Genomic DNA, 27893 nt, shown 5'->3' with positions numbered 1-27893 from the left:
TCTTTTATTATGTGGTTTGGGAGTTATGGAGAAAAAATGGATTAAATTTAGTTTAATTTTTCTTGAATTGAAATTGGTTTGAGTTAAGCTATTTAAACATGGTGCAGGGTAGAATTTTGGTTAATTTGTTAGATGTTTATTATCAACTAAAGCGAATGTTTATTTCACTATATATGTGGATGGTTCATTCATTCAAAAAGTGGATGTTTATTTTAGTTATAACATTGGTCTTTTGCTTGAGTTGCTGGATTCTGCATGCACATGATCCATAGGTTTCTTTTGTTATGTGGTTTGGGAGTTATGGAAAAAAATTGGATTATATTTAGTTTATTTTTTCTTGAATTAAAGTTGGGTTTTAGTTAAGCTATTTAAACATGATGCACGGTAGAAATTTTGGTCAATTTGTTAGATGTTTATTATCAACTAATGCGGATGTTCACTTGACTATGTATGCGGATGGTTCATTCATTCGAAAAGTGGATGTTTATTTTAGCTATAACATTGGTCTTTTATATACCTAGTATAATGAACATCCAACAAATTTCATTGTATCTACTTAAATACAATCCAAATTAAATAAACATCCACTTTAGAATGAAAATAACCATATGCATACCTAGTAAAATGAACAACAATTCAATGCGTCCTGGGGTCGTGAATAGCAAGGCAGCGATCCAGGAAAAGACACAACATCGACTGCAGAAGAACATGATCGTAAATCAAATATGGCTATGACTGCGAGGGTTTTGTAAGACAGCGGTACTCTCGAAAAGACAAGCACCGCGGGTGATGGCTGCCTCCGGTGACGATTGTGGAATGCAAAAGTGGACCGGCGGTGTCTTCGTTCAGAATGCGCGGTGCGACGCAGGGAAGAGGAGGGCTACGACGGCTTCGCTTGCATGGTCAGTGGTTGCTGCGGTGCGCGGAGGAGGAAGCTGTGATGGCGCAAGGGGTGGGCACGTCTTCGTTCGAAATGCGCGGCACGATGCAGGGGAGAAGAGGACGAACAGTGGCTACGCTTACATGGTCGATGGTTGCTGCAACACACGGGGGAAGAAGTTGCGATTGTGCATCGGGGGTGGGGACGGCGCAAGTAGGAATCCGTGTGGCGCAACGGAGGATGCTGGGGCTATGATGGCGCGACGGCGGTGGGGGCGGCGCAAGGGGAAATCCGTGCGACGCGACAGAGGATGCTGGGCGATGGCTAGCTAGTGAGAAATGGAAAGTGCAGCTAGGGAGAGAAGGAAAAGGTTTTCTAAGTAAAATTAGGGTTAGTTGGGGTAGTACTTTTTTAAATGGGTTTTTATATTTTAAATTAATTTTACCTTCCTTTTTAATCCGTTGTTCGTATTGTTTACTATATGCGTTGTTCTTCTATAGTTTCTCATTAACTTAACACTTTTCAATTAACAATATAATGATGATTGTATATAACCAATTTAGTTAAATAGTCAATTTGCTCATCCATTCGAATAAGTATCGAGAAGTAGTAACAGATTTAGAAAAAAATTATAGTAGAACCAAAAGTTAAGGGTGTATTTGATTTGCGTTTTCATTTTCTGTTTTTATTTTCAGTGTTCTTTATATTTTGAATTTTGTGAAGGAAAAATTAAAAACAGGAGATGAAAACAAAAAATAGAATTTTATTATTTTTACTTTTTTCTTCATAAAATCAAAAAAATAGAAAACAAAAACGCAAACCAAACACACCCTAAGTAATATACAAAAATAATAATAATAACCAACAATATATTTAGATATCTAAACCTTAGAGTATGTTAGTTAGTCAAATTTTAAAAAAAATAAATATAATTAATACATTAAAAATATATTAATTTAATTTTTTTTTCATTTCAATATTTTGATAATATTGCATAATACGTTTATTATTAATATTACTAATGTCTTATCAAGCATTTTGTATTTTTTAATTTGTAGCTTATTATTAATTTAAAAATCTATAAAAAATATAACTCAAATGAATCAATTTTAAATTTTCAGTAAAATTATGTGAGAGAGACAAAAGAAAAAAAACTTGTGAAAAAACTAAAAATTCAAATCAAATAAGCACCGTCTCGTTATAATATAGATAGATAATATCTCTTTTTCAATTAAACAAATATTTAAATATTTTTTTAATATTTAATTACAAAATTAACACTCTATAATATTTATAATAGAAGCTTTTTCAACGAAAACAATTATTATATGTAATATAAAAAATAAATTAAATAAAACAATAAAAAGTAAATAAATTATATATATTATAAAAAATTACTAAATACTAATAATTTTAATTATATTTGAGAAATTATACTTAATTTTAGATAATTAGCTATTTGTATTATTGTTTGTTTTAAATTTATATAATACAATATTTTTTTATCATCGTATTAATATTTAATAATATAAATTTTTTTCACATAATTTTCTTTTAAAATGTGAAGCAAAAAAATTATTACAATGAGTCAATTGTCGAACTTAAATTCTGCTTTATATATGTAACAATTTATTAATCTTCTTAAATTGCGTTTAGATCATAATTTTATCTTTGATTTGTCAACTACTTGCAAGATACCGTAAAAAAAAATAATGATAAGTATATATATGAATATATCCATCTCATTAAAAATAAAAATAAATAATGATGGTGGCATTAAAAAAACCATGGCACTACAGGATGGCAAAAAAATTTTTATTTGCAGAAATTCGTAAGATTATTCTTGGCGAAGAGGTTAATATATAGGAATTTGTAAAATTTTTATGGAGATGGACCTGTCTCCATCAATAAATGAAGATGGAAACGAAAATTGAGGTATTCATTTTATGAAAATTTGCAAAATTCTTACGAAAAAAATTTATTTAAATATTTTTGTATATAAGTTATGTAAATAATTTTAATTTATATATTAAAATTTTATGTGTATGTAATTATGTTAAATTTGTGTTTAAATTATATTTAATTTAATATATTTAATTGAATTATATAAAAATTTATTTTGATTGTATTGTTTTTTTTTAATTTAAAATTTAATAATATATAATTATTGATAGATATTAACGAATATCTACCTTTTTCATAAAAAAAGATAAATAGAGATTTATGGAATTAATATTCAAAATAACTCCTGAAATTTGACCCTTGACTTAATTAGCCCTTAAGGTTTCAATTGACTCTAATTGTATCTTGAAATTTTGATTCGTGTCTCAATTTGGCTCTTACGTCGTTTTTCGTTACCAGAAAACTGACCTGTCAATTTTAAATGACACCTGGCACTCTCAAAACGACGTCGTTTAACTCTTGGCACCGAAAATATTTAGAAACGACGTCGTGTGACATGAGAAAGGGGTTAAATGAAAATCCAAACAATAACCACTTCAAAAGTGAAACCCCAATTGACCCTTCTTCTTTTTCCTCCTCCCCTCGTATACGTTTCCGTCAGAGAAGAACTATGGGTGTCGCTGTAACTGAGGTTTGAAGCTTCTCTTACTTGTTTTGCCTCCCATTGTAAAGACTAATTACCTGGGAGTCACCATCTCTTCAAAAATAGGTTAGTAACAAAATCATTACTCTAACATACCATGCTCTGTTTTTTGCAAAATGTTGGTTGTGGGTTGTTTTTCATTTTTTTTGCTCTACTTCATTTGTGAAACTTTGGAGAAATGTGGTTGATTATGGTTGTTGATGATGATAGAGTTCTTGTATATTAGGGTTTAATTTTTTTGCATGTACGTGATTGTGATCAACTGAATCTTTCAATTCTTTATGGGTTTGAGCAGTCATTGATTTTTCATATTCCATTTTAAAATGACAATCTAACTCCTTCATATCCCATTTTAATTTAGTTGTTGACTATGTTACCTAGATTATTTTTTTATCAATAATAGACTTACCATTGCAATTTTTTTAGTGAGACTATATAAAGAGTACATAGTATATAAGGTGTAATAACTCAACAAATATTTTTCAAGGGGGATTTTTCATTCTCTTCAACAATGTGAGTAACTTATTTTTTCTCCCTCTCTTAATCCCTTTTGGTTTATCATCAACATCACAGCTTGAACAGCATAGGACATGAGATTTTCTTCCTAGTGCGGTGAGGGCGAAAAGCAACAAAACTGTAAATCAAATTAAAAAAGTTGCAAAATTGTTGCTAATTTTGCCATTTTCTTTCTTTTCCTAATTTTTCTTTCGACATTTTCTTTCCCTCGTTCTTACCTCTTCTTTCAAACTCATTCAATAGAGTTTGATGAGAGGTTATTTCGCAAGATTTTTTCTTGGTGAACATAGTTGTTCCGATCAACGAGTTGGAAGGAAGAATATCTGAATCCTTATTACTTCTGTGATTCATTGATTTCTCAAAATATAAACAAATCCTTGAGTGGTGATTTTAACAACCAGAGCAATGCCAATATCCTCCATTAACTCACAAATCTTCAATCTCAAATTTTGAAAAATACCACAAGTCCGATTCAATATCAATCAACCTCCTATTTTCTTCTCCCTGGAAAAAATCTAGGTAGTAGAAGTCGTGGAGTTACTTTGGCATGCTCGCATTGTAACAAACAAGGCCACACAGAAGATGTGTGCTATAAGAAGTAAAGGTACTCCTCCCATTTCTATCAATGACAGTAATATAACACCACCATCAATCAATCACATGATCACTGAGGGGTATGATGATATACTCAGTGACAAGTAATCCCAACCCAATTGTCTTAAAAAAATATTGGAATATCAAGATTTGGGTTCACTCCAAAGCAACGATTTGCCTTGTTAGAGTTGATCAAAGACAAAAGTGTGCAACAACAACCTCATAATGCAAATCAAATTTTGACTAATTCCATTTAGACCTCCACTACAGGTAAAACCATTGCATTATATTTTAATGCGAGAATTATGAGTATTATCACTCCAAAATCTGCATTATGGGTCATTGACTCCAGTGCAACAGATCATGTGACTTTTGACTTAAAAGATTTTGCAAGCTTTCAAAATATTGCTCCAATCAATGTGATATTGCCAAATGGAACAAAAACTATTAGCACCATCATTGGCACAATCACATTTTCTAAAAAAAATTTCTCAAAAATATTTTATACATTCTTTCTTTTGATTTTAAACTGACCACTGTGTCAAAATTAACCTCAAACTTACATTGTCAACTATTAATCAATGATAAGTGTTGTGAGATACAAGATCGATCCACATCAAAGATGATTGGCATTGCTGAGTGTATAGAAGAGATATATACAATGAGTAGAAAACCAGAATTATCTCACTTTTCCCCTCCTCCAACAAAGCAAGCTTCATTGGCGGCAACGACGACTACTACTCATCCCACAACATCTTCACACAGTGAGTACAACAACATTTGGCATCTTAGATTTGGACACATACCCATGTATAAATTGATTTTACTGAAGAAGTTTTATCCTTTTATAGATTGTATTGCTTCAAAACTTTCCTGTGACTCATGTCATTTTGTAAAACAAAAGAAATTATCTTTTGATCTTAGTACCACTAAAATTAAAGACTATTTTGACTTAGTTCATATGGATATCTGGAGTCCTATTTCTATCCCTTCCAATGAAGGACGTAGGTATTTTTTGACTGTGGTGGATGGCAAGAGCATATTCACTTGGATTTTTTTTTTAGAAAAACTAAATTTGAGACATCATAATTGGTTATTAATTTTGTGAATTTTGTTAAAGTATAATTTGAAAAACAAATTAAGTGTATAAGGACTGACAATGGGCCAGAATTCACTCTAACATCTTTTTTTGCATCATCTAGCATTTTACACCAAATCTCGTGTGTAGAAACACCATAGCAAAACAGGATTGTAGAGCGAAAACACCAGCACATTTTAGGTGTTGCTAGAGCACTGTTATTTCAATAAGAAATTTCACATTGTTTTTGGCAATACACAGTTGTTCACGCTATTCACCTAATTAATAGGCTGTCCAGCACTAAACTAGATAATGCTAGTCCTTATAAGCTTTTGTATGGTAATTTACCTGACCTTTCATATTTAAGAGTATTTGGTTCTCTTGCATATGCCTCCACATTAACAAATTCAAGAACAAAATTATACCCAAGAGCTAGGAAAATAGCTTTTCTCAGTTTTAAATTAGGAACAAAGGGTTTTTGACTTATTGATTTGAAAACAAAGAAAATTTTCATATTTAAAAATGTAACTTTCTATGAAACTCATTTTCCATTTTTACATTCCACTAGCACTGACATTCATGTGGTATCCACTCGTACTCCACAATGCATTCATCTTTTTCAATATGATACACCATTCACATATCATTTGCAATCACCCACACCTACCACACTCATAGATTCAAATGAACATTTCTCAAGTTCAATGCACTCACCAATTTCTTCACACACCATTGCACCCATTACCACACCACACACCAACAATGCACCTGCATCACAAAACTACGACATTACACATGACTGCATCACTAGAAAATCTGAAAGAGTCAAGAAACCACCTGCTTATTTGAAGGACTATTATTGTATGATAACTCTCACATCTCACTCTAACAACTTTGCTAACTCTAACTCTTTATATCCTATCTCACAATACTTGTCATATGATAAACTAACCTCAAAATATAAGTCACTTTCTCTAACCATCACCTCAAATCCAGAACCTAGCACTTATGAGGAAGCGGCTGCACATGAATGTTGGAGAAAGACAATACAAGATGAATTGACAACTCTAGATTAGAACAGAACTTGGTGTCTCACTAAACTCCCAAAAGGTAAGAAGGCTGTGGGTTGTAAATAGATTTTTTCGGGTAAAATTCAATCTCGGTGCCACCATAGAGAGGCATAAAGCGATGCTAGTTGCAAAAGGATTCACTCAAGTGCAAGGAGTAGATTATGGTGATACTTTTAGTCCAGTTGTCAAAATGACTATTCTACGAGTAATGTTAGTATTAGCAACGACAAAATAATGGCATTTGAAACAACTGGATGTCAATACTACATTCCTTCACGGAAATTTGGACAAAGAAGTTTATATGAAGATACCACCCAGTTTGACTGTGTCACAACTAGATTTGGTTTGTAAATTGCAAAAGTTTCTATATGGGCTTAAGCAAGCAAGCAGGCAATAGAACATTAAGCTCACTCAGACTCTTGTGGATGCTAGTTATAAACAGTTTTTTGATGATCATTCACTCTTCATCAAGAAACAATCCGAAAGCTTTACTGCCATTCTAGTATATATTGATGACTTGGTTTTAACCGCGAATGACATTGGCAAAATCAATACCATCAAGCAAATTTTGGATGACAAATTCAAAATAAAGGATCTTGGTGATCTCAAGTACTTCTTGGGAATGGAAGTAGCACGTTCTAACTCTTGAATTCACATTTATCAGCGGAAGTACGTCATGGACCTTCTCAAGGAGTTTGGTTACCTAGATTGCAAACCTCTCTCCACACCTTTTGATTATAGTCAGAAACTCTCGAAGGAATTCGGTACCATTTTAACGGAAAACACTACTTACAGACAGCTCATCGGTCAACTCCTTTACCTCACAAACACTAGACCCAATATCTCTTATGTCGTGGGATGTTTGAACCAGTTTTTGGACTGTGCAACCACTTCTCACCTACAGACTACTTTTTGCGTACTCCGATATTTAAAGGGTAGACCTGCAACTGGTCTATTCTTCTCCTCTACTTCTAATTTACTTCTCACCAGATTTGCCGATGCTGACTGGGCTACCTGTGCCGATACTCGTCGTTCTATTTCCGGTTATTAATTCATGCTTGGGAACTCTCTCGTTAGCTGGAAGAACAGTTGCCAAATCCTCTGCAGAAGTTGAATATAGGTCTCTTGCTGTTGCCACTTGTGAAGCTAGTTGGTTATCTTTCTTAATGGATTTCATTGGTTTGCCGCTTCAAAAGTCTATTACTCTATTCTGTGACAACCAGTCAGCCATTCACATTGCCAATAATTCCATCTTTCATGAAAGAACCAAACACATTGAAGTGGACTACCACATTGTTTGTGAAAAGCCTCATCCATGTTTCAAATATCAACTTGCTAATTTTCTTACCAAAGCTCTGCCACCGGGTCTTTTTCTTGATAATATTTTCAAGCTAGGATTGTTAGATTTACACAATTCTAGCTTGCGGGAGGGTGTCACCTAATTTTTTTTTTATCAATAATAGGCTTACCATTGTAATTTTTTAGTGAGAGTACATAAAGAGTACATAGTATATAAGTTGTAATAACTCAACAAATAGTTTTTAAGGGAGATTTTTCATTCTCTTCAACAATGAAAATAACTTATTTTTCTCCATCTCTTAATCTCTTCTGTTCATTAAACCATCAACATCACAGCTTGAACAGTTTAGGACATGAGATTTTCTTTCAGACTGGCTAATTTCTTGTAAAAATAAAGTATTTCACAACAATTTTAGTAAAGACTAATAACACTCAAGTGTTACTGTAGACGGACACAAATTAAATATTGAGCCATTCTAAGATTTTTATCTAATGTTTATACTCCATGCATTTATTTAGAGATCAAACATGAATAATTGCCTTGTTTATCTTTTCTTTATTTTTCTTTATTTTTTTCGTTCTTTTTACTTCAAGTACAAGAATAAAATTTCTGCCTCACTATGAAATCTGTTATAGACAAAACTCTTTAATATATGTCTAGTATTTTATGATTGAAATTACATATATTTATTTATTGGAGCAACCGTTGTTAGAACAATTGTATTTCTCTTTTATCAATTTAAAAGGACAATCTTATTCTTTTATGTTTCTCTAATAGTATAACTGTACAATTACATATATTTTCTGTGCTGAACATCGTCTGCATTAATGACCACCATGAGTGTTTTATTATACATATGAAATTAAGTGATAATCATGAACTGAACTACTTGATTTTTCTTAGACATTGACATTAGTATTATGGTTTGGAGGTGTCTCAGATGATCATATTCAAGTTTTAAGTACATTTTGAGCATTGTGGTGTTATATCTAATCAGCGGGTGGTTCAAAATTTTGAAACCATGTCACGTCATTTTGGCCTAAGAACAATTATATATGTATTCAGATATTTGTGACTGTTAGTTATATAATTGATTATGTGAACATTTTAAGTTTTTTGTTCTACTTTGGCAATCAATTGTAAAAAATCTTTTTTTTTTATTCTCTTTTTTTTGTTGCTGTTTTTTAACATTTTTTTCAATTTTTGGAGAAACTATTACAATTTGAAAAAATTGGGACTGAGTTAGGTTTTATTTTCATATTATGAGGAGTTAACTTGATGCTTAGAAAAATTTGGTCACGTCATCTAATTGTTATATTACTAAATGTTATTTAAAATTATCAAGTCAGTTTTCTAGTGACGAAAAAAAATATAAAGAGCAAATTGAGGCTTGAGTCAAAATTTTAGAATACGATTAAAGTTAATTGAAACTTTAAAAGCTAAATTAAATCGGAGATCAAATTTCAAAAATCATTTCTCAAAATTTATGACAAAAATGGAGAGGAGAATGGAACGGAGATCAGAGAGATGTCCGCTTTCTGAAGACCCATTCCAACTTTAAGCAAATAAGAAAAGTTAGTTGTAAAAATTATAAAACAAGAAAAAGTGAAGTGTTGCTGGACATGGGACTCATGATTATATTAATACAAGCTTATTATATTAATACTCTTAACAACTATTTTTACAAGAAAAATATTATGGAACTAATAAATTTTTTATATTTTAACTAATAACTAACTACCATTCTATTTTTTTTACTAGAAGAGTTTATCTTTAAGTATTTTCTTTTCTAATTCTCTTATTATTATTATTATTATTATTATTATTATTATTATTATATGATCAATAAATATTATAATTTTTAATTAATATTTAATCAACAATAATTTATATTTATATTTATAAAAATTTTATACATAAAAAATATATAATTTGTAATTATATTTATTAAAATTTATACATAAAAATCAATACAATTTATACTAATATTTTTTAAATTTTATATATAAATTAATAAAATATATATTTAAAATAATTTAATATCTGTATTGATAAAAAATAATAAAAAATACTAAAAATGACTAATTTTCAAACATCTTTTAATTATTATTTGACAAAAAAAATACAAAAAAATTAGCAAAAGTTAGTTGGATTTTTCTCCAACTTTCACGAATTGCCACATGATGTAAGTTTATTGGTCTAGAACCACACTTAATCTGACAATTATTATAATTTAGAAGATAAAAATTTAGATGCAGATAATTTCATATAAAGTTGATAACTAAGAGTCATTAGATGATAATTTAGTCAAATTTATCAAATTATTTAACGACTATCAGCTATCAACTTTACATGAAGTTAACTAGAATTTTTATCAATTTAAAAACCTGTAAAAACAATAAATATTTTAATTGCGCTCGCATGTATTGTTTAATCTTTATCACCCACTCCCAGTCTCACTCAAAAATATTCCATTTCCCTTAAAAGCATATATCATGTGTGTTTCGCCATTCTCCAACTCATAAAAAGCTTAAAACCAGGAGGAACAAACCATAAACAATTAACGATAATATATTGAATCATGAAACTTTAAAGATTTAAATCTGTTGGGAGAAGCCAAAGTGAAAGCTAAGAGCTAAGATGAGACAAGTGAAGAGGGTATGTATTGTAATATATAGTGCTCAGTGTGGGGAATGAGTGTACCACAATGTGTGTTTTGCTCCTAATTAATTAATTAATATTATTCTAACATATATGTCAAACTTTTTTACAGTGATGAAAAGCGTTACTTATTTGTGAGGTCTTGTTTATTCATCGTAAGAAAAAAAAGGTTCCAAAGCGAATATACGTTTTGCAGATTTCTACCTTTTTTGCCGTGCTTTCACTGCTTTTCTTGCACTATGTATTATAAATTTTCCCAATTATTCAAATATTATAGGGTTGCTTACCTTAAGGAATTCTCATAATTAGCTTTAATTTTACTCCTAAGTAAGTTTTTCTTCATCTCGTTAATACATTATTCTTTTTATAATTATTTGCTACCTTCAAATTAAATGATGTTTATTTAGGCTATGTCCCAGGCCAGCATCAAACTGATTATCATGATAAAATCTTACCCCAAAGAAAACAACATGATAAAAAGAGACGACAATGCCGTGGTAGTAAGAAAAGGAAAAAAAAAAAAAAGAGTAATGTGAAAACTGAAAACAATACATAGTATGGAGACCTTATCCTATGGAAGTGGCGTCATGTGACACGTGTCGAGGGAGGGTTTGTTTCCCAAAACAGAGTACATATATAAATAGACCCTTAACTAAAAAATATAAAATATATAAAATTTCAATTTCTAATAACTTTAATAGATATCCTTAGCGAAACCCATGTGAGTAGACAGATACTAAATAATAAATACTACTAAAAGACAAAAAACACTATTCAATAATGAACTAAAAAATTTTAATTCATTGAAAAAACTAAGAGTTAAAATTAGTGATTTTTATTGTTTAATAAAGAAAATTGAAAAAGCAAAGGAGTGAGTCGGAATAATATATGTACACTGAGAAACGCAACAACAAAAAAGAGAGAGAGAGGATTGAGGAGTTTTTAGGGATTCAAGTTGGTTGCATTGAACTGAAGTCGCTTCAAAAGGAGAGCTTTCTTCTTCACCTCACACCCATATTGTATGTTGCAGCCTTCACACTCAAAAAAGTTCTTGAACCTAATACCCACTTTAGTTTGCAGTTTCCACTCCTCTTACCTTCCATATATTAATATTATTATTCTCATTTTTAATATAAAATTTTGTTATTATTATTTAAATAACTACTTAATTTTAATGGTCCAAACGTGTTAATACTTAATTTGATTTCTACACGACAATTGTTTTTATTTAGTCTTCAAATTTTACAAACGTAATTCACATTATTTTTTGAAATGATTTTTGACATATAAATGTTAATGAAGTATTGACATGGATAATAACATACTATGTTAGAATCAGTAAAATGATGCAGTCTTATTTTTAACGTTTAAATAAATAAAAAACGATTTTCTATTACTTGATTTGAGAGAAAAAATTTTAATGAACACCACCTATGATATTTTTAAATTATTTGAGTGTCAAAATCAAAATGATATCGTTTTATAAAATATAATGTAACATCTGATTGTTTACGTTAACATTGTGATCTGTGTGTCAAAAATTATTTTAAGAACTAATATGAGTTATATTTGTAAAATTTAAGACTAAATAAAAATAATTAACTTTTAAGGATCAAATTAAAACTTAGGTATATAATAATGTAACCTATTGCATTATCCTTAGGTTGTTTGAAAAAATATCCGAAGGGTTTGTTTAATTTATTGTTTTCTAGTTTCCAAGTAGCAGGTTGCTTTAATTTCTGAATGAAATAAATAGTAAACTAGTAGTTGCAAAAATTGGAATGGCCACTCTCACTGCATCAAAGTGGAAACCAAATTAAAGGCACCACCACAATAGAGTTAATTAGTGGTGGTTGTCATGCCAACAACATTACTTTATTTACTATATAGTATATGGTATATACAACTATGCCTTTGTGAATTTGGACACACAATCACTATTTTTAACTCATTGTTCTTCAAGGAACTAAATAAAGTTTTCAAATTCAATTTTCATAGTGCCTGTGCTGTTACGTTCACCACAAGTGTGCATTATTCCATACAATTAAGTGATTAAAATTAAGGGTCAAATCAATGAACTGGCTTGCATCACTTTGGGATTGGTTTACATGTATGAATGTGAAGTGGACATTGACCCAAACCCAAACAACAAACAAATCATTATTTTGAGCTTCCCATGAATCTTTATTATTAGGCTTTGATGTGTATAGAAGAAAAAAGAGACCCACCATGGAGGATAAGGCTTGGTTTAATATTCTATCCGTCTGTTTCATGTAAATGCACTACAAAATGAAAATGTGGGAAACAATTATAAAAGGAAGAAAAAAAAAAAGGTACGAGGAAGTAAAGTTGCATTGGAAGTGTTAATTTGGAATGTTAATTGATGATTAAGGAATTGGAATATAATACTAGTATAAAGCTTATGGTTTTGTGTGCCAATTAAATATTCGACTATTAATAATGGATTATGTATTTCTTACCTTTTCTCTTTTTAGTGGCGGTTTTTCTTTTTTGGGGTACTAATGTCTTCTTACTTTTCTAATTAGGAGAATCAAAATCCTCGCTTTTTTTGGTTAACAATTAGGACACATATTAAGACTGTTAGTATAAATTTGTAAATACTTTAATTTAATAAATATATAACAACTGTATTTAAAAATTTAAACTTTTTATTTCTATAAATTATTTTTTATTAATAATTTTAACATGTTTTTTAAGTTAAACTTTTTTTAGGAAAATAATTAAAATTCTTAGCTTATTAATTAATATTAATAATTAGTAAGTTCGTTGCTTAATTAGAGAGATCCATTTTAAAGCACGAATAAACGTCTATAAAAGCATTTAATCTTTTATATTAATGTTGTCCCATACACGAATTTAAACAGCATTTATATCTGATGAGAGAACACGACAACTTGTTGACATGCTCTACATAGTACCACACAGTAATTAACTTTGACATAAAATACCCAACATGCCTGCATTCAATTAATAAAATGGTGAAAACTCATGTGCAATTGACTTTAGGTGAAGTTGATATTTGAGAGTTGTTAAATAATTTAATTGATTTGACTAAATTTTTATCTAACGATTCTCAGATATAAACTTTACCTGAAGTCGACTTCACCTGAGTTTTCACCTAATAAAATATATCTATTAAATTATATGTTAAAGTTGTTATTATTATTAGAAAAATTTCATCTTTAAATAAATATACGAAAAATACATTATAAAAAAATAATTGATAATATTCAATATATATTTTAAAGATAAACCATTTTGTTTGTGATTGAACCTACTACTTTTTTGAAAGGCACTAACATACGTGAAATTATTGGGTGCTAAGTGCTAACAGCTACAAAAGCAAATTTAATAAATGATTACAACAAGAGGATAATAGAAAAACCAAAAAAAAATCCCTAATAAAAAAATCATCAAAAAAGAAAAAGAGAAAGAGAATTAATTAAAGTTGTGAGCATAGGCAGTAAAATTCCAAAGCATGAGTTGTTAAAAATGTGTCGGAAGAGTAGATTTAATTTAAGAGGAGGAGGGGCAAGTTCCTGCAATGAATGAGCTGGATCCACTCTCTCAGGAATGACACATAACTTGGAATATCGTTATTATTTATTTTTCATAATTCATAATAATTAATACTAAATGTAAGATTAATAAAAATTAAATTAAAATTTCATAAATGGAAGATGTGAAAAATAAGAAGAAACCAGAAAAGAAACAGGAGGAGGATTTTAGAAGGACATAACATAAGCTGGAGGTTATTAAGGCACAAAACATGTTTATATAAATAAATTTGTGTCCGAAAATTCCATTTCCCCTTTTTGTTTTTTAATTTCTTCTTCTCCGATTCCTGCGTTCTCCTTTCATTTCAGTTGCTTCTCGTTGAATAATTGAACTCGGCTCCCAACAACTACTTCTTTGTTTGTTTCACAGACTTCTCAATTTCAATTATGTGAAACCTCAGAAAACAGAAACCGCTGTTCTGTTTTTGTTTCATGTTTTTGTCTGAGTTTGTTGTGTCGCTGTGGCTGTTTGGATCTCTGAACTCAACTTAACCATGAATCTCAGCAACGGAAGGGGATCCATGTCGACGGTTACTTCAGGTGCTGCTGTGAAATCCGCCGACGTCGTCTCCGACCAGTTTCCGGCGGGTCTGCGGGTCCTTGTTGTGGACGATGATCCCACGTGTCTCATGATTCTCGAGAAGATGCTCCGAACTTGTCTTTACGAAGGTACTACAACTCAATCACCTCTCTCTCTCTCTCTCTCTCTCTCTCTCTCTCTCTCTCTCTTCAATTTCGATTTTCCGATTTGTAGGTTCAATTCCTTGAACCAAAAACTAAGGAAGGAAAAAGAAAAGCTTGTCCCTTTTTTCCCCCAACTATATTACATGCATGTAGATAGTTATTTGGTGATCGCAAAATTTGTTATTGCAATCCTTTTATGAATGTTTCTTGGATTCTTGTATGTATACTTCTCTTCAAGTTTGGTTCCCTTTTACTTCATGTGGTGCTTCTCTAGTTTTCTTGCTCTTGTGTTTCAGAAGCCAGATTTGTTGTATTGACTTTATTCCAAGAAGTAAGAGCCTTTGCAGCAAGTTGGGTGTTCGATTTGTGTGCTATTTTGTCTTATGTGATTACTCAGCTGAATTCTAAATTTTGAGGAATTTTGTTGTATCCATTTCAGTTACCAAATGCAATACAGCAGAGAAAGCGCTCACACTTCTTCGAAAGAATAAAAATGGGTTTGACATTGTTATCAGTGATGTGCATATGCCAGACATGGATGGATTTAAACTGTTAGAACACATTGGCTTGGAAATGGACCTCCCTGTTATCAGTAAGTGTTCTTATTCATCAGCTTAGATCCGTATGTGCACTGCATTGATGTGTTTGAGACTGACATGGTTTTGTGCTATGCTTGTTACTTGTTACAGTGATGTCTGCAGATGATGGTAAAAACGTTGTTATGAAGGGTGTAACACATGGTGCCTGCGATTACTTAATTAAACCGGTTCGCATAGAGGCTTTGAAGAACATATGGCAGCATGTTGTTCGCAAGAGAAAGAATGAATGGAGAGATACTGAGCAGTCGGGTAGTGCCGAAGAAGGAGACCGACATCAGAAGGCATCGGATGACGCGGATTACTCGTCGTCGGCAAATGAAAGCAACTGGAGAAACTCGAAGAAGAGGAGGGATGAGGAAGAGGAAGCAGAGGAAAGAGATGACACTTCAACTTTAAAGAAGCCAAGAGTTGTTTGGTCTGTTGAGCTGCATCAACAGTTTGTAGCTGCTGTAGATCAACTGGGAATTGATAGTATGTGAAAAAATTTTCCCTTTTCCCTTTCCATGCACACCTATGCCTAATTCAGCATAACAATGCATAACAGCACTTTGGATGCATCATCCAAAGGGTATGCATGTATTCGTTTAATTGCATACATGAGCTGTGAAATCCTCAAAACTACAATTTCACCGTGTCGATAACACATACGGGTTGCAGATTGTTGCTCATGAAAATCACTTAATCTAGTTGTATCTCACTAAATTGGTAGTTTGTCTCTAAGGAGAGTAGATCAGATAGATGGTTGACTAATAATTAAGAAAAATAATAAGCGAAACAATTAAGAAATATTTAGTTTTTAATAGTTTATCATTAGATATAGTTTATGATAGGACATCATAGCATTGACTAAGCTATATAGTAGCCAACCACACTTAATAGGATCAAGTTTGGCTGTTGTATCTTAGTTGGGAAGAATTACAGTGTTCTCGAACCCTAGCTGATTAATTAGACGTTTCTTAAAATGTATGACCTCCTCTTATGTTTTCAAATTTGATGTTTATACAGAGGCTGTACCCAAAAAGATTCTTGAATTGATGAATGTTCCTGGACTCACCAGAGAAAATGTAGCCAGCCACCTTCAGGTATTATATTGTCATGCAATGTGTACTTTTGGGATGAATAGATTCAAGAGTAAAATTTTGTATCCCTACTTCTCCCGGTTGTTGTGGTCACCTTTGCTATTAGATGATTACCTGAAGGAGCTAACACATTTTTCCCTTGTTCATTGCAGAAATATCGTTTGTACCTCCGAAGGTTGAGTGGGGTTTCTCAGCATCAGAATAACATGAACAGTTCCTTCATGAATCCTCAAGATGCAACATTTGGGACAATTTCTTCGATTAACGGAATTGATCTTCAAACTCTTGCAGCTGCTGGCCAACTTCCAGCACAAAGTCTAGCCACACTTCAAGCAGCCGGACTTGGTAGGTCAGCTCCGAAGGGGGGCTTACCCATGCCCATCATGGATCAAAGAAACCTTTTTAGTTTTGAAAATCCAAGGTTAAGATTCACTGAAGGGCAACAACAACAACAACAACATTTGAGTAATAGTAAACCAGTGAACTTACTTCACGGAATCCCAACAAATATGGAACCAAAGCAGCTTGCCAGTTTGCACCAATCATCCCAACCCCTTGGCAACATGACTGTCCGAGTCAATGCTTCTACACAGAGCAATCCCTTGTTAATGCAGATGGCACAATCCCAACCCAGAGGACACATGCTAAGTGAAAATACTGGTCCTCACCTTCCCAGACTCCCATCATGTTTGGGGCAGCCTAGTGCATCAAATGGAACTTCTAATGCTCTTATGGGCAGGAATGGGATTGCGGGTAGTACTAGAGCACCTGGCTACAATCCTATTTCACAAAGCTCTTCAATGATGAATTTTCCCATTAATCAAACCACTGAAATGCCCATCAGCAGTTTCCCACTTGGAAGCACTCCTGGTATATCCAGTATCACAACAAAAGGCTCGTTTCAAGAAGAAGTTACTTCTGGAATTAAACGGGCAGGCGGGTTTGTTCCAAATTATGACATTTTTAGTGAACTGCAAAAGCCACATGATTGGGAGGTATCGAATCCAAGCCTTACGTATAATGCTGCCTCTCAGCATGCAAATCCTTTACATGGTAACATTGATGTCTCGCCTTCAGTTTTAGTGCAGCAGAGCTTTTCTTCTAACCAACAGACGGGACAAAGCAGAGATGCCAATACCATGATTGTAAAGCCTATATTCTCTGCGAGTGAAAGCATGGAGCAAGGCACTCTCCAAAATCAACACCTCAATACACTCGTCACTGACAACTCAATAAGGGTTAAGACCGAAAGAATCCCTGATGCAAGCTCCCAAACTAACTTCTATCCTGAGCATTATGGGCAGGAGGATCTCATGAGTGCACTTCTCAAACAGGTTGGTCCTTTGATCCTTTCCGTGTTCGCTAATTCACTAAATTCTTATATGCTTGTTATAGCTTTTTACTTTATAGAAATCACATCTGTATGGTTCTGGCAGCAAGAAGGCATTGGACCAGCTGAGAATGATTTTGACTTCGACGGGTATTCCCTGGATAACGTTCCGGTCTAGAACAGACCTTGTATAGTTCCTTCCACTTGCAGTTGCCAGTGTAAATAGTTGCTGTTACATATGCTTTATCATTCTGCAATCAGCTAGTTTGGAACTGAGTGTAAATTGTTCAACAAACAGATATTCAGACTTCTGGAAATAGCGAACGACAGTGGTTTAGTCTCGACACGAAATCTGTTAAAGACGCGATAAAGATGCCTCAACTGCATATATGCAAAGGGCATGGACAATTTTTGACTGCTTTGAATAACAAAATTCCTAGTAAGCTTCTAACTTTAGGGTGTTGATGAAGGTATGTTGGGTTAGGGAGGATTGCAGAAGCAAGGTTTTGATACATCTGCAGACTCGTAGGAGCATTTCTAACACTAATAACAATTGTGAACATTATTTTTCTTTTGTTCCTTCTTCATTTTCTCTTCTAGTGTATGTTGGTCAAAGTAAGCAAATGACTTACCTTAGGCATGTAAATATTTCCATTTGGTTGCTCAAGACATTGGGTCTTGCTATTCTTTTCTGGTTGTTCTTGTACTTAGATACTTTTGTTTGTGCTTTTATATTTGTCATATTATGTTTTGCATTCCCTGTGGCCTGTACAATAACAATAGTGACTTGATTAATAGGCAGTGATTAACTAATTGATCAGTGATTATGGGGCTCTCTGGTGCCATTTCTTTAAGCGGTTTCATTTGTTATTCTGCAAGAAGCCATAACATTTTTGTTATCAAAACATTTCTTTGCTATCTTGAGGTTAATGTGGTAATTCACATATAGTACTAATATATTGTTTTAATGTATAATTTCATTTTACTCGCAAGTCAGATTATAGGTTTAACTACATTCAAGTTTGGTCAAGCTAATTAACTCTTGATCTCGCCAATTTTTTTAGGGTCATGTGTATATTTTTATTCTGCACGGATAAATATACTTTGGTAATTGTTTCATATTCTTTCGAAATTAGAGATACTTTATTATTATGTAATTTTTGTTGTGCATATTTTTAACAGATAAATAACTAGATATTTATTCAATTCAATACATCACTAAAAATGATACATAAACTAATTACATAGATTTTAATTCGAACATGATACTCTATATTAAAATAAAATATGCAAAAAAATTATTTCATGTCTTAAATATGTATATAATTAAATTTATTCTCTAATTTTCGAAGAGCATCAAAGTAATTGTCAGTTGACCTCCATTTGGATTTTGGGTGTAGAGACTAGACACACTAATAAGCGATTCCAATCAATGATTCAATGTCATATATGATCAGGAAAAACGAATGCAATATATATGAAGATGATCTTAGAATAAAAAAAAAACAAAAGAAATATATTTCTGTCATCTAATACAATAAATCTACATTTTCTATACCATAACATTCTCTAAAGAATCATACAATTGAACAATTGGCAAAGCACAGCATCCAAATCAGTCATACAGCTTGAATGTTACAACAGAACTAACGTCTCTCACTGAATCTCTGTGATGATATCAACATATGAATGTAAAACTGCCTCAGAAACCGACGCAAGCAAGATTCACAGTCAAAACATGACCACTGTTACCGCATCAAGATAACCAGCAACAGAGACAGAACGATAGAACTTTTCCAGGACAAGACCTCCCTGAATCCACTACTCATTGGATACACCGAAGGAAGTGAACATTCCTCGCCATTGAAGAACACTTTAGTGGGAAACCCATCTCTATGAGCAACATCAATTCCCGGGGTAGTTTTCTTGGTGAATGAGATTACTGATTGTTGTTTACCAGGCACCCTAGGATCGTTAAGAGGGTTGGCACCATCTGCTTCCGCGACAAGGTAGTTCAGTCCTGGCAAACCTTGCATCAATATGGTATTATTGTTTACACCGTCTAGGGTGGTTGCATTGAATGAATACATTTTCTCAAAACCTGCAGCTGCTTTATCCATTTGCACTGCAGCAAACCAATCTGCGAAATTAGTGTCACCCCAGTTAAAAAGAGTGACTCTTGCACTCCACCCTTTAGTGTAGTCTGTGTATACATGCCAGTTGATGCTTACACCACAGTTGTCACTACATGGCATTGGTTTCGGAACCGGTAGATGCTTCAGATCAGCCCAAGCAACAGCTTTCGCAGTTCGGTTATCAAAAGGAACAAGAAGTGCCTCTGGTGGAAGGAACATAGCCTGTGCAGTAGTACTACATGTTCTTGCAGTGTTACTGGGGCATCCACAGGCACATGTTTTGCAAGGTATAACCGAATCATTGTAATATGCTGAAAATGAGACACAGCATTTGCTGGTTGCTCCCTTGGGCTTCGTTATGTTGCACACAACCTGCCAACTTGCCATCACTGTCTTGTTCGACGGCAAGCCCGATGGATCCGGATTTTCACTAGGACTCACTCTCACGGGAGGGCCACACTTGTAAGTTGGGTTGAGGGTGCCATTTATCTTCCAGTTCTGTGGCGGGGAAAGCTGAGAGCGATTGAGAGCGGGCGGCATCTTGAAAACCTGCATCTGAAATTTCGAAACGGATTTGCTGGGGTCCATCGAGGGCGGCAATATAGTACCATTCCTGCAGCAAAAAGGGATCTTACCAAGATCCGTATCGTTGAACTTGGTGGGAGGAAGATCAATGATGGTTGGCCTTCTCTCACAATTCAAGACATTGGCAAAGTCAAGCTCCTTGTAGAATGTCCCTTGCTTACCAAAGACACAATCAGAAGCATCCACAACATAAGGATAAGCCCCTTTCATTGAGTATATGAACTCATCATTCATCCAATCCCAGCTCAATTTCCAATTGTCAAGACGACCGAGAGGGTTATGGTTTGCAATGGTAACCTCAGCCCAATAATTGGAATCATAAGTTCTAATCACATCATACATGATTGATAGATCACCATCTTGACGGGGAAGGAACTCATCATCTATGGTTATGTTCGTTTTGAACTTCGGATCCTTTGTGCAACACACGTTACTTACATTCTTTCCTGAAAAAACCAACATTATTTTCTTTCTCAATGTCAACACTAGTCAAACCACATTCCCCTAACTTAAATTCTAAGATCAAACACCTAACCTAAACACAAATCCAAATCCAAATCACAATCTCAGTTTAGAAGAATTAAATCACGCGAAAACGAGAAGTGTTACCTTGACCAGTTGGCTTCTTCTTACAGATGAATCCATCGTTGGCGAGATTGATGGAGGAAGGAAGAGGAACAGTGGGCGGCGCCACTCCAAAAACAGTGCCAACGAGATCGATCTGGACCTGCATCTGCGTCAAGTCGCCGGCGGTTTCCACCGCAGTCTTGAGGTCAGTCATAGGATATCCAGCGAAGATGGTGCCGTTACCGACAGCGGCGGGGAGAGTGGTGCCATCGGCGAGGACGGCGCCGGAGGCAGAGACGAGGAACTCATTGTGCTGGAACTTGACGAAGACCTTCCATGACTTGAGGTCGTCGAGGCCGTTGTTGAGAACAGTGAGCGTGGACTCGAACCGGTACGGTTGCTTGGCCGCATCGGAGACATTGGGCGGGAGGCGCGTCCCGCCGGTGTAGGCGTAGGAGACGAGTATGCCGTTACAGGATGCTGACTGGGCCGCAGAAAACGGCGTCGTTTGAATCAATATGATGGATAGAACGGCGACGCTGCTGATAAAGCAGCTAAGGAAGTAGTGCGATGCCATTGCTTTTTTCCTTACCAATTCGAAATTTGAAACCAGAAAGAGACACCACTTAAGCTTGCTCTATTTAAATATAAGCAAACGTTTTATTATTATTATTATTATTTTGAGAAAAAGAGAGGGAGGGGAAAAAAGGAACTACTTAATAAACGCGTAGGAGAAAGAGAAAGGAAAGGGAAGGGTCCTACAGCTGTGTTATATGTGTAATGAAATGTACACGGTACATGGACTACACTTGATATAATTGATAATCACATCATGTTATGAATTTCTAATTTTTAATCAAAGTATGCCTTTTGGGTTATTCCATGTTTCATTTTTATAATTCAAATGACAGGGCGTTGGCGTTCTAATGCCGTGGCTCGCAATTTTTAAAAATCTATTAAGCGTTACGGAAAAGCTCTGCATACAAGCCATTAGGGCTTGTATGCTTTACAAGTTTATTAAATCATAAATTTAAGATACTCGCTCCTCCAGTACGTTGATTACACGCGCTATATAATATGCCGCGTATATCTAACTTTCAAATTTAAAATATTTGTTTCCTTCTTCGTTTTCGTTATTTTGAGATTTGGTTGTTCTTCTTCTCGCGCGTTTTCCTCATTCTTCTCCATCGATCTTTTCCTCTTCTTTTCTCACTGGTATGTTCTTCGTTTACGTTCTCTTTTTCTCTCTCTGCAACTCGAGCTTCGTTTTCTCTCTTGATTTGTTGTTTTCTGAAATCAAAGTTCGAACTCGTTTTGAAGAAAATGGATCCTTCAAGCTCAGATTCTGCGCTGAATCCAGGCGATGTGGATTATGAATTTGAATCTAACGAAGTTCCTGAGGTTTGATTTACAGTAATTTGTATAGCATTGTGTAGTTTAAAAATTGCTGAACATTGTTTAATTATCTGGAATTTATAGCAGACGCTCGGGTGTAGATCAATTTCTGATTTGGGTGTATTTTAGCTATAAGTGTGGGTGTATATACACTTTACTTGTTTTTTGTTATTTTTAATTGAGTTGTTGTGGTTCAGGTGTATTATATCAGACATGATTGTGTGTGTTTTTAGTTTTTGACATGGTGTATTCTGCAGTCTGTGTATTGACAGTTTATGGCTTTAAAGGTCATTCTGTAGTTGAGTTGTTTCGGTTCGGGTGTATCATATAAGACATGATTGGGTGTATTTTGTATCATCTCTATGGGTGTATTCACAGTTCTGACACGGTTTATTGTGCAGCCTCTCTCTGTTGTTGATGACGAGCTTGTTCCGAAGGTCGGAATGACCTTTACGACCCTTGAAGATGCCGGAAAATTTTACAGGAACTACGCCAAGGCTGCAGGTTTCTCTACAAGAGTTCGGTGCACAAATAGGAAGGGAAACGAGATTAAGAATCAACTGATTACATGTAGCAGAGAGGGAAAATGGAAATCTAAAATATCTCCAACCGAGAAGACCAATCCGACAGCCGGTTTAAACTGTCCTGCAAGAATTTATATACACACATTGAAGGATGTCGGTGCTTGGATCATTTCAAAGGTTGTGCTGGATCATTCACACCCCTGCTGTCCAAGCAAAGCAGAGATGCTCAAACAGCACAGGGAACTAAGCATGTCCATTCGTCGTACGATAGAGAATAACGACGAGGCCGGTATCAGACCAAGCAAAACCTACCAATCATTTGTTGCGGCTGCCGGGGGTCACCGCGAGTTAAATTTCATCGAAAAGGACGTGAGGAATTACATTACCAGGGAAGTGCGGAATGTTTCCGAACAAGAAGATGCAAAGGAATTCGGAAAATATTTGTTAAGGATGAAAGAGAAGAATCCGAATTTCTTTTTCGAGCTCCAACTCGAGGAGGATCAATCGATTAAGCTGGCCTTTTGGGCCGACGCAAGAAGCAGAGCGGCCTGTGAGTATTTCGGAGACGTCATTTCATTCGACACCACCTACAATACAAACAGGTAACAAACTGTCCCTTTTTATGATGCTAAATTAATTTATTTTTAATAATCCGCAGCAGAGGTGTATATTGGATGTGTCATTGGGTGTATTATAAGCATTTGTTGGGGTGTACCTAATGATTTTGCATTCTGGACCATGGCAATTCGTTTCAGGTATAATTTGGTTTGTGGTTCTTTTGTCGGGGTGAATCACCACGGCCAGTCAACACTTCTCGGATGCTCTTTGATGAAGAATGAAGAAATTGAATCATTCAAATGGTTATTTCAATGCTGGCTTCGTTGCATGGGAGGAAACGCTCCGAAAGGGTTTCTCACCGATCAGTGCGCATCAATGAAAAGGGCTCTAGAGGCCTGTATGCCAACAACAGTTCACCGCTGGTGTATTTGGCACATCATGAAGAAGATTCCAAGCAAATTAAACGGCTACAAGGCACACGCCGATATCGAACAACAAATGAGCCATGTTGTTTGGAACTCTCACAGCAAAGACTCATTCGATAGGAATTGGAACGATTTTCTGGTGAATTTTGGTCTTGCGGACAACAAGTGGCTCTCAGGTAATGTGTTTTTAAATTCTGCAGCAGAGGTGTAAATTGTACTGTATCTCGGGTGTATTTTACTGTGTGTATTTGGGTGTATTATGCAGATCTGTACGAAGACCGTCACATATGGGTTCCTATCTATCTGGACCACCACTTCTGGGCAGGGATGAGAAGCACACAAAGGAGCGAGAGCATGCATTCATTTTTTAACAAGTACATCACCCGTAACAGCTCGCTCATTCAGTTCGTCAAACAGTACGATAATTGCCTCGGAAGCAGGGAGCAAGCAGAGAGAGAATCAGATGCTGCAGATTTTCATACGGTTATACCATGTGCAACCAAATCCCCCATCGAAACTCAGTTTCAAGATGCGTACACCCAAGCAAAGTTTAGGGAAGTCCAAGCCCAATTCAGAGGAAAGGCGAATTGCATCACCAGATTAAAGAATTCTGCTCTAGGCTATTCAGTATACGAAGTCGGAGAACAAGTTTCCAGCTCAATATTCGACAAGTTCGCGGTTACCTACGACTCAGTTGCAGCCGAGGTAAAATGCCAATGTTTATTATTCGAGTCGAGAGGGATACTGTGCCGTCACGCACTAAGCGTGTTAAGCTTCGAACAAGTAAGCCAAGTGTCCCCTAGGTACATACTGGAACGATGGAGCAAGAAGGTAAAGAGGCGACACACACACATCAAGAGCAGCCACGACGAGCCACTAATTGAGCCAAGAAGCAAGAGGTTCGACCAACTTGTTTTCCGTTCGCAAAATATTTGCGAATTTGCCTCCGAATCGGAGGAGCTGACTGCAATTCTGCACCGTGCGTATGATAACGTCATGGCCGAGATGGAAGCATTAAAAGCCAAAAGGAAGGGGACATCTTCTTTATCCCACGAAGACGCCAACTTGGAATCCGTTAACGAGCTTCAAAGCCCGCCAAGGATTCGAACAAGAGGACGTCCAAAAAACAGGCTAGGTTCAAAGCTGGAGAAACAGATTGCAAATGCCACAAAGAAGAAGAAGACGAAAGTTTTAAGCGAGGTAAATGTAATGTTCTTTAAATCTGTGGCGATTGAGTTTATTTTTCTAGTTAATTGTTTAGCTAATGCGTGAGTGTTATATTCAGATAAACCTGTTTGATGCTGCATCAGCGGCGCATTCAAGTAGCAGCCAATACCAGGGACAAGTTATAAATTATCAGTTCAGGGTACCAGCAGCAGGGGATAACTCTTTGGGTGTATAGTTATAAAGAGTATGGGTGTAAAATCCCTGTTACCTTTGGGTGTATTTTTGTTAATAGACAATTTACATATAGACACATATATAGATACATATAGAACAAAAGCTGTAAAACAAATATACATGTTATTCAAAACAAATATACATCCAACTTAGTGAACAAGATACACCCAACTTGATGCACAGAATACACCCATATTGTTTCACAGAATACATAACAAGATTTTATTAAATAATAAAGCTTCTTACGTTTCAGAGGACACATAGCGATCTTCTGTCGATCCCAGGTCAGGCTGGTTGTCCCTGCGAAACAAGATACAATTATTAGCAAACAAAAGACACCAAAATCTCAAATACACAGCACAGCAAGACATACCCCTCTGCAGCAGATTTACGAACGTTTTCCCCTAGCCATTCATCGAGTTCGTCACTCGATATTTCATATGTCTCACTACATTCATAAAATAAGACGTTAACAAAAATAATTACGATGATAGACCATAGTATAGCTTACGAGGTACTGTACCCGTCAAAGTATTGATCTTCTTCAGGAGGTGAATCCTCCACAACTACTTTTTTCTTTTTTTGTGGTGTTCTGGGTGGAAAAAAAAACAGTACCAATCAGAAATAAAAAATTAATTTTATCACAGAATTTTATCCAAAGAAGTGCTTACTCTTTTGGAGTTGTTTTTGTTTCTTTCTTTTTCTTCTCCTTCTCCGCAGGCAATGATTCTTCGCTCCTATAAGTCAATAACAGACGCTTCAGTTAATACACGAAATCTTTATAACGAAGCCAAAAGAAAGGAGTAATAATTTCAGGACATTACTCGTCACTTGGTTCAGATTCAGATTCTGAATCAGAATCCGACTCCTCTTCCCTCTGCTTTCTTTTTCTTGAGTCCATTCTGCAGGCAAACAATCATCATTTAGAACATACTAAAAATACACCCAATTGAATTCATGAGACACACCCAACTGAGTATACAATATACACCCAACGCAGCAAAAGAAACACACCCTTCTTAATAAGCTACATACACCCAACGTGGACAAACAAAATACACCCAAACCCTATAAAGAAATTACACCCAAGTATGGTACTTACTTTTTCCCCTTTTTGCCGGGGTGTTTAATTCCCGAATCCTCCGAGTCTTCTTGAGCCTCAGACTCAGAGGTAGAAGTGTCACTCTCGGTAGTTTCTGTCTCCGAAGACGATGTTGAGCTCGCCTTCCTTTTTTTTGTTTTTTTTTTATTTCCTGTTCTTTTTGTTTTTTTTTTTCTCATTTTTTCTTTTGTCTCTGCCAAATTCAGAATCCCCTGAAACATGAGATATTTTAGTTAGCACCATTAGGGTAAATAAAGTACACTAACTTATTATGATTACTCACCAAAGTTTCCTCTCTCTTCATTCATTCTTTTCACCAACTGCTCCTTAGTCCAGTTGGCAATCCATGGCTTTGGTGGTCTTTCACCCCTGTTGTTGCGTTTGTTTTTTGAAAGGTGAAAGTAGATTATCATCAGGGCGAAGAGGCAGCCATTGATTGCCTTCTTCTTCTTCTCCTGGTAGTCTGTTATGCCCCTGATCATGAAGGTCAAGACATGCCCCCCCCAGTTTCTCTCCTCTATGCCCTCCATCTCAAAAATCGGGACCAGGTGCACCGGCGATATTTTGTTTATCGTCGTTGGCAAAAGGAACGCCATCTGTATGTAGAGGATGAATATCCTCTTGAACATCAGGCGTTCCTCTTCGTTGCCAACGCCGATTTCCATCATTTCATCGGTAAGACTTTTGAGGGTCTTACCCTGGAATCTTTTATAAATTATTTTGTCAGATTCAGAAAGTTTCTTGTAGTCAACTTTCTCAGGAAATAGATCTCCTACAAAAAGGAAAACAACAAAGCAACCAAGTCAGTTCAGATACACCCAAGCATCAGGTTAATATACACCCAAGCAACAACTTAATATACATCTATAATTTTGAGCTAATTACCTGTTGCATTGATGCCAAGCGCATCACCTATTTTTTTTGGGGTTATATGGAAAGAACCATATCCTGTCCTCAGTTTGTTCTCCCCAAGTTTGAAGTTTTTTGCCAACTCTCTCAAGAGTTGGTGATCCACCCTCAGTGGTGGGATGTGCATCAACCCACCGAATCCAAGATCCCTGACAATGGCCTTCTTCTCCTCAGTCATGTTTCTGAACTTATCATTCAGGAGATGTGTGGCACATTTGAGGTCTTTGGTTTGGTTTCTTGCTGCCATTTTCTCTGAAACTAAAAATACACCCAAAGACATCAGTAATATACACCCATATATATATGACTCAGATACAC

General features: G+C 34.9%; 3 protein-coding genes across 3 annotated transcripts; 1 reads left to right on the top strand and 2 right to left on the bottom strand.

Annotated features, from left to right (window-relative positions):
* Window positions 1–14424: 14424 nt before the first annotated feature.
* Window positions 14425–18807, top strand: LOC130969831 (two-component response regulator ARR1-like). Its single transcript, XM_057895729.1, has 6 exons — window positions 14425–14951; window positions 15406–15558; window positions 15656–16036; window positions 16571–16647; window positions 16797–17978; window positions 18081–18807. The coding sequence occupies exons 1-6, from the start codon at window positions 14777–14779 to the stop codon at window positions 18150–18152; spliced, it is 2040 nt and encodes a 679-aa protein (XP_057751712.1). The 5' UTR covers window positions 14425–14776; the 3' UTR covers window positions 18153–18807.
* Window positions 18808–19452: 645 nt separating this feature from the next.
* LOC130945849 (COBRA-like protein 7) lies at window positions 19453–21900 on the bottom strand. Its single transcript, XM_057874548.1, has 2 exons — window positions 21304–21900; window positions 19453–21140 (listed from the first exon to the last, which is right to left on the bottom strand). Exons 1-2 carry the CDS (start codon window positions 21836–21838, stop codon window positions 19723–19725), a joined length of 1953 nt encoding a protein of 650 aa, XP_057730531.1. The 5' UTR covers window positions 21839–21900; the 3' UTR covers window positions 19453–19722.
* Window positions 21901–25627: 3727 nt separating this feature from the next.
* On the bottom strand, window positions 25628–26796 carry LOC130933282 (uncharacterized). The gene is made up of 7 exons (XM_057862861.1): window positions 26667–26796; window positions 26389–26466; window positions 26236–26301; window positions 26088–26156; window positions 25938–26012; window positions 25811–25864; window positions 25628–25667 (listed from the first exon to the last, which is right to left on the bottom strand). Exons 2-7 carry the CDS (start codon window positions 26463–26465, stop codon window positions 25628–25630), a joined length of 381 nt encoding a protein of 126 aa, XP_057718844.1. The 5' UTR covers window position 26466; window positions 26667–26796.
* Between the last annotated feature and the right edge of the window lie 1097 nt (window positions 26797–27893).

This window comes from Arachis stenosperma, chromosome 1 (genome assembly GCF_014773155.1).
Source record: "Arachis stenosperma cultivar V10309 chromosome 1, arast.V10309.gnm1.PFL2, whole genome shotgun sequence".
Taxonomy (NCBI): domain Eukaryota; kingdom Viridiplantae; phylum Streptophyta; class Magnoliopsida; order Fabales; family Fabaceae; genus Arachis; species Arachis stenosperma.
The sequence above is the reverse complement of the archived record's forward strand: the minus strand, read 5'-3'. Positions and strand labels throughout refer to the sequence as shown.

Bases quoted from the DNA above. Each gene is read 5' to 3' on its own strand.
- LOC130969831 (XM_057895729.1), top strand. From the start codon at position 14,777: ATGAATCTCAGCAACGGAAGGGGATCCATGTCGACGGTTACTTCAGGT. The intron at 14,952-15,405 runs GTACTACAACTC...TATCCATTTCAG, and splicing joins CCGAACTTGTCTTTACGAAG to TTACCAAATGCAATACAGCA. The intron at 15,559-15,655 runs GTAAGTGTTCTT...TACTTGTTACAG, and splicing joins AATGGACCTCCCTGTTATCA to TGATGTCTGCAGATGATGGT.
- LOC130945849 (XM_057874548.1), bottom strand. From the start codon at position 21,838: ATGGCATCGCACTACTTCCTTAGCTGCTTTATCAGCAGCGTCGCCGTT. The intron at 21,141-21,303 runs GTAACACTTCTC...TGGTTTTTTCAG, and splicing joins GAAGAAGCCAACTGGTCAAG to GAAAGAATGTAAGTAACGTG.
- LOC130933282 (XM_057862861.1), bottom strand. From the start codon at position 26,465: ATGGACTCAAGAAAAAGAAAGCAGAGGGAAGAGGAGTCGGATTCTGAT. The intron at 26,302-26,388 runs GTAATGTCCTGA...ATTGACTTATAG, and splicing joins GAATCTGAACCAAGTGACGA to GAGCGAAGAATCATTGCCTG. The intron at 25,865-25,937 runs GTATGTCTTGCT...CTTGTTTCGCAG, and splicing joins CGTAAATCTGCTGCAGAGGG to GGACAACCAGCCTGACCTGG.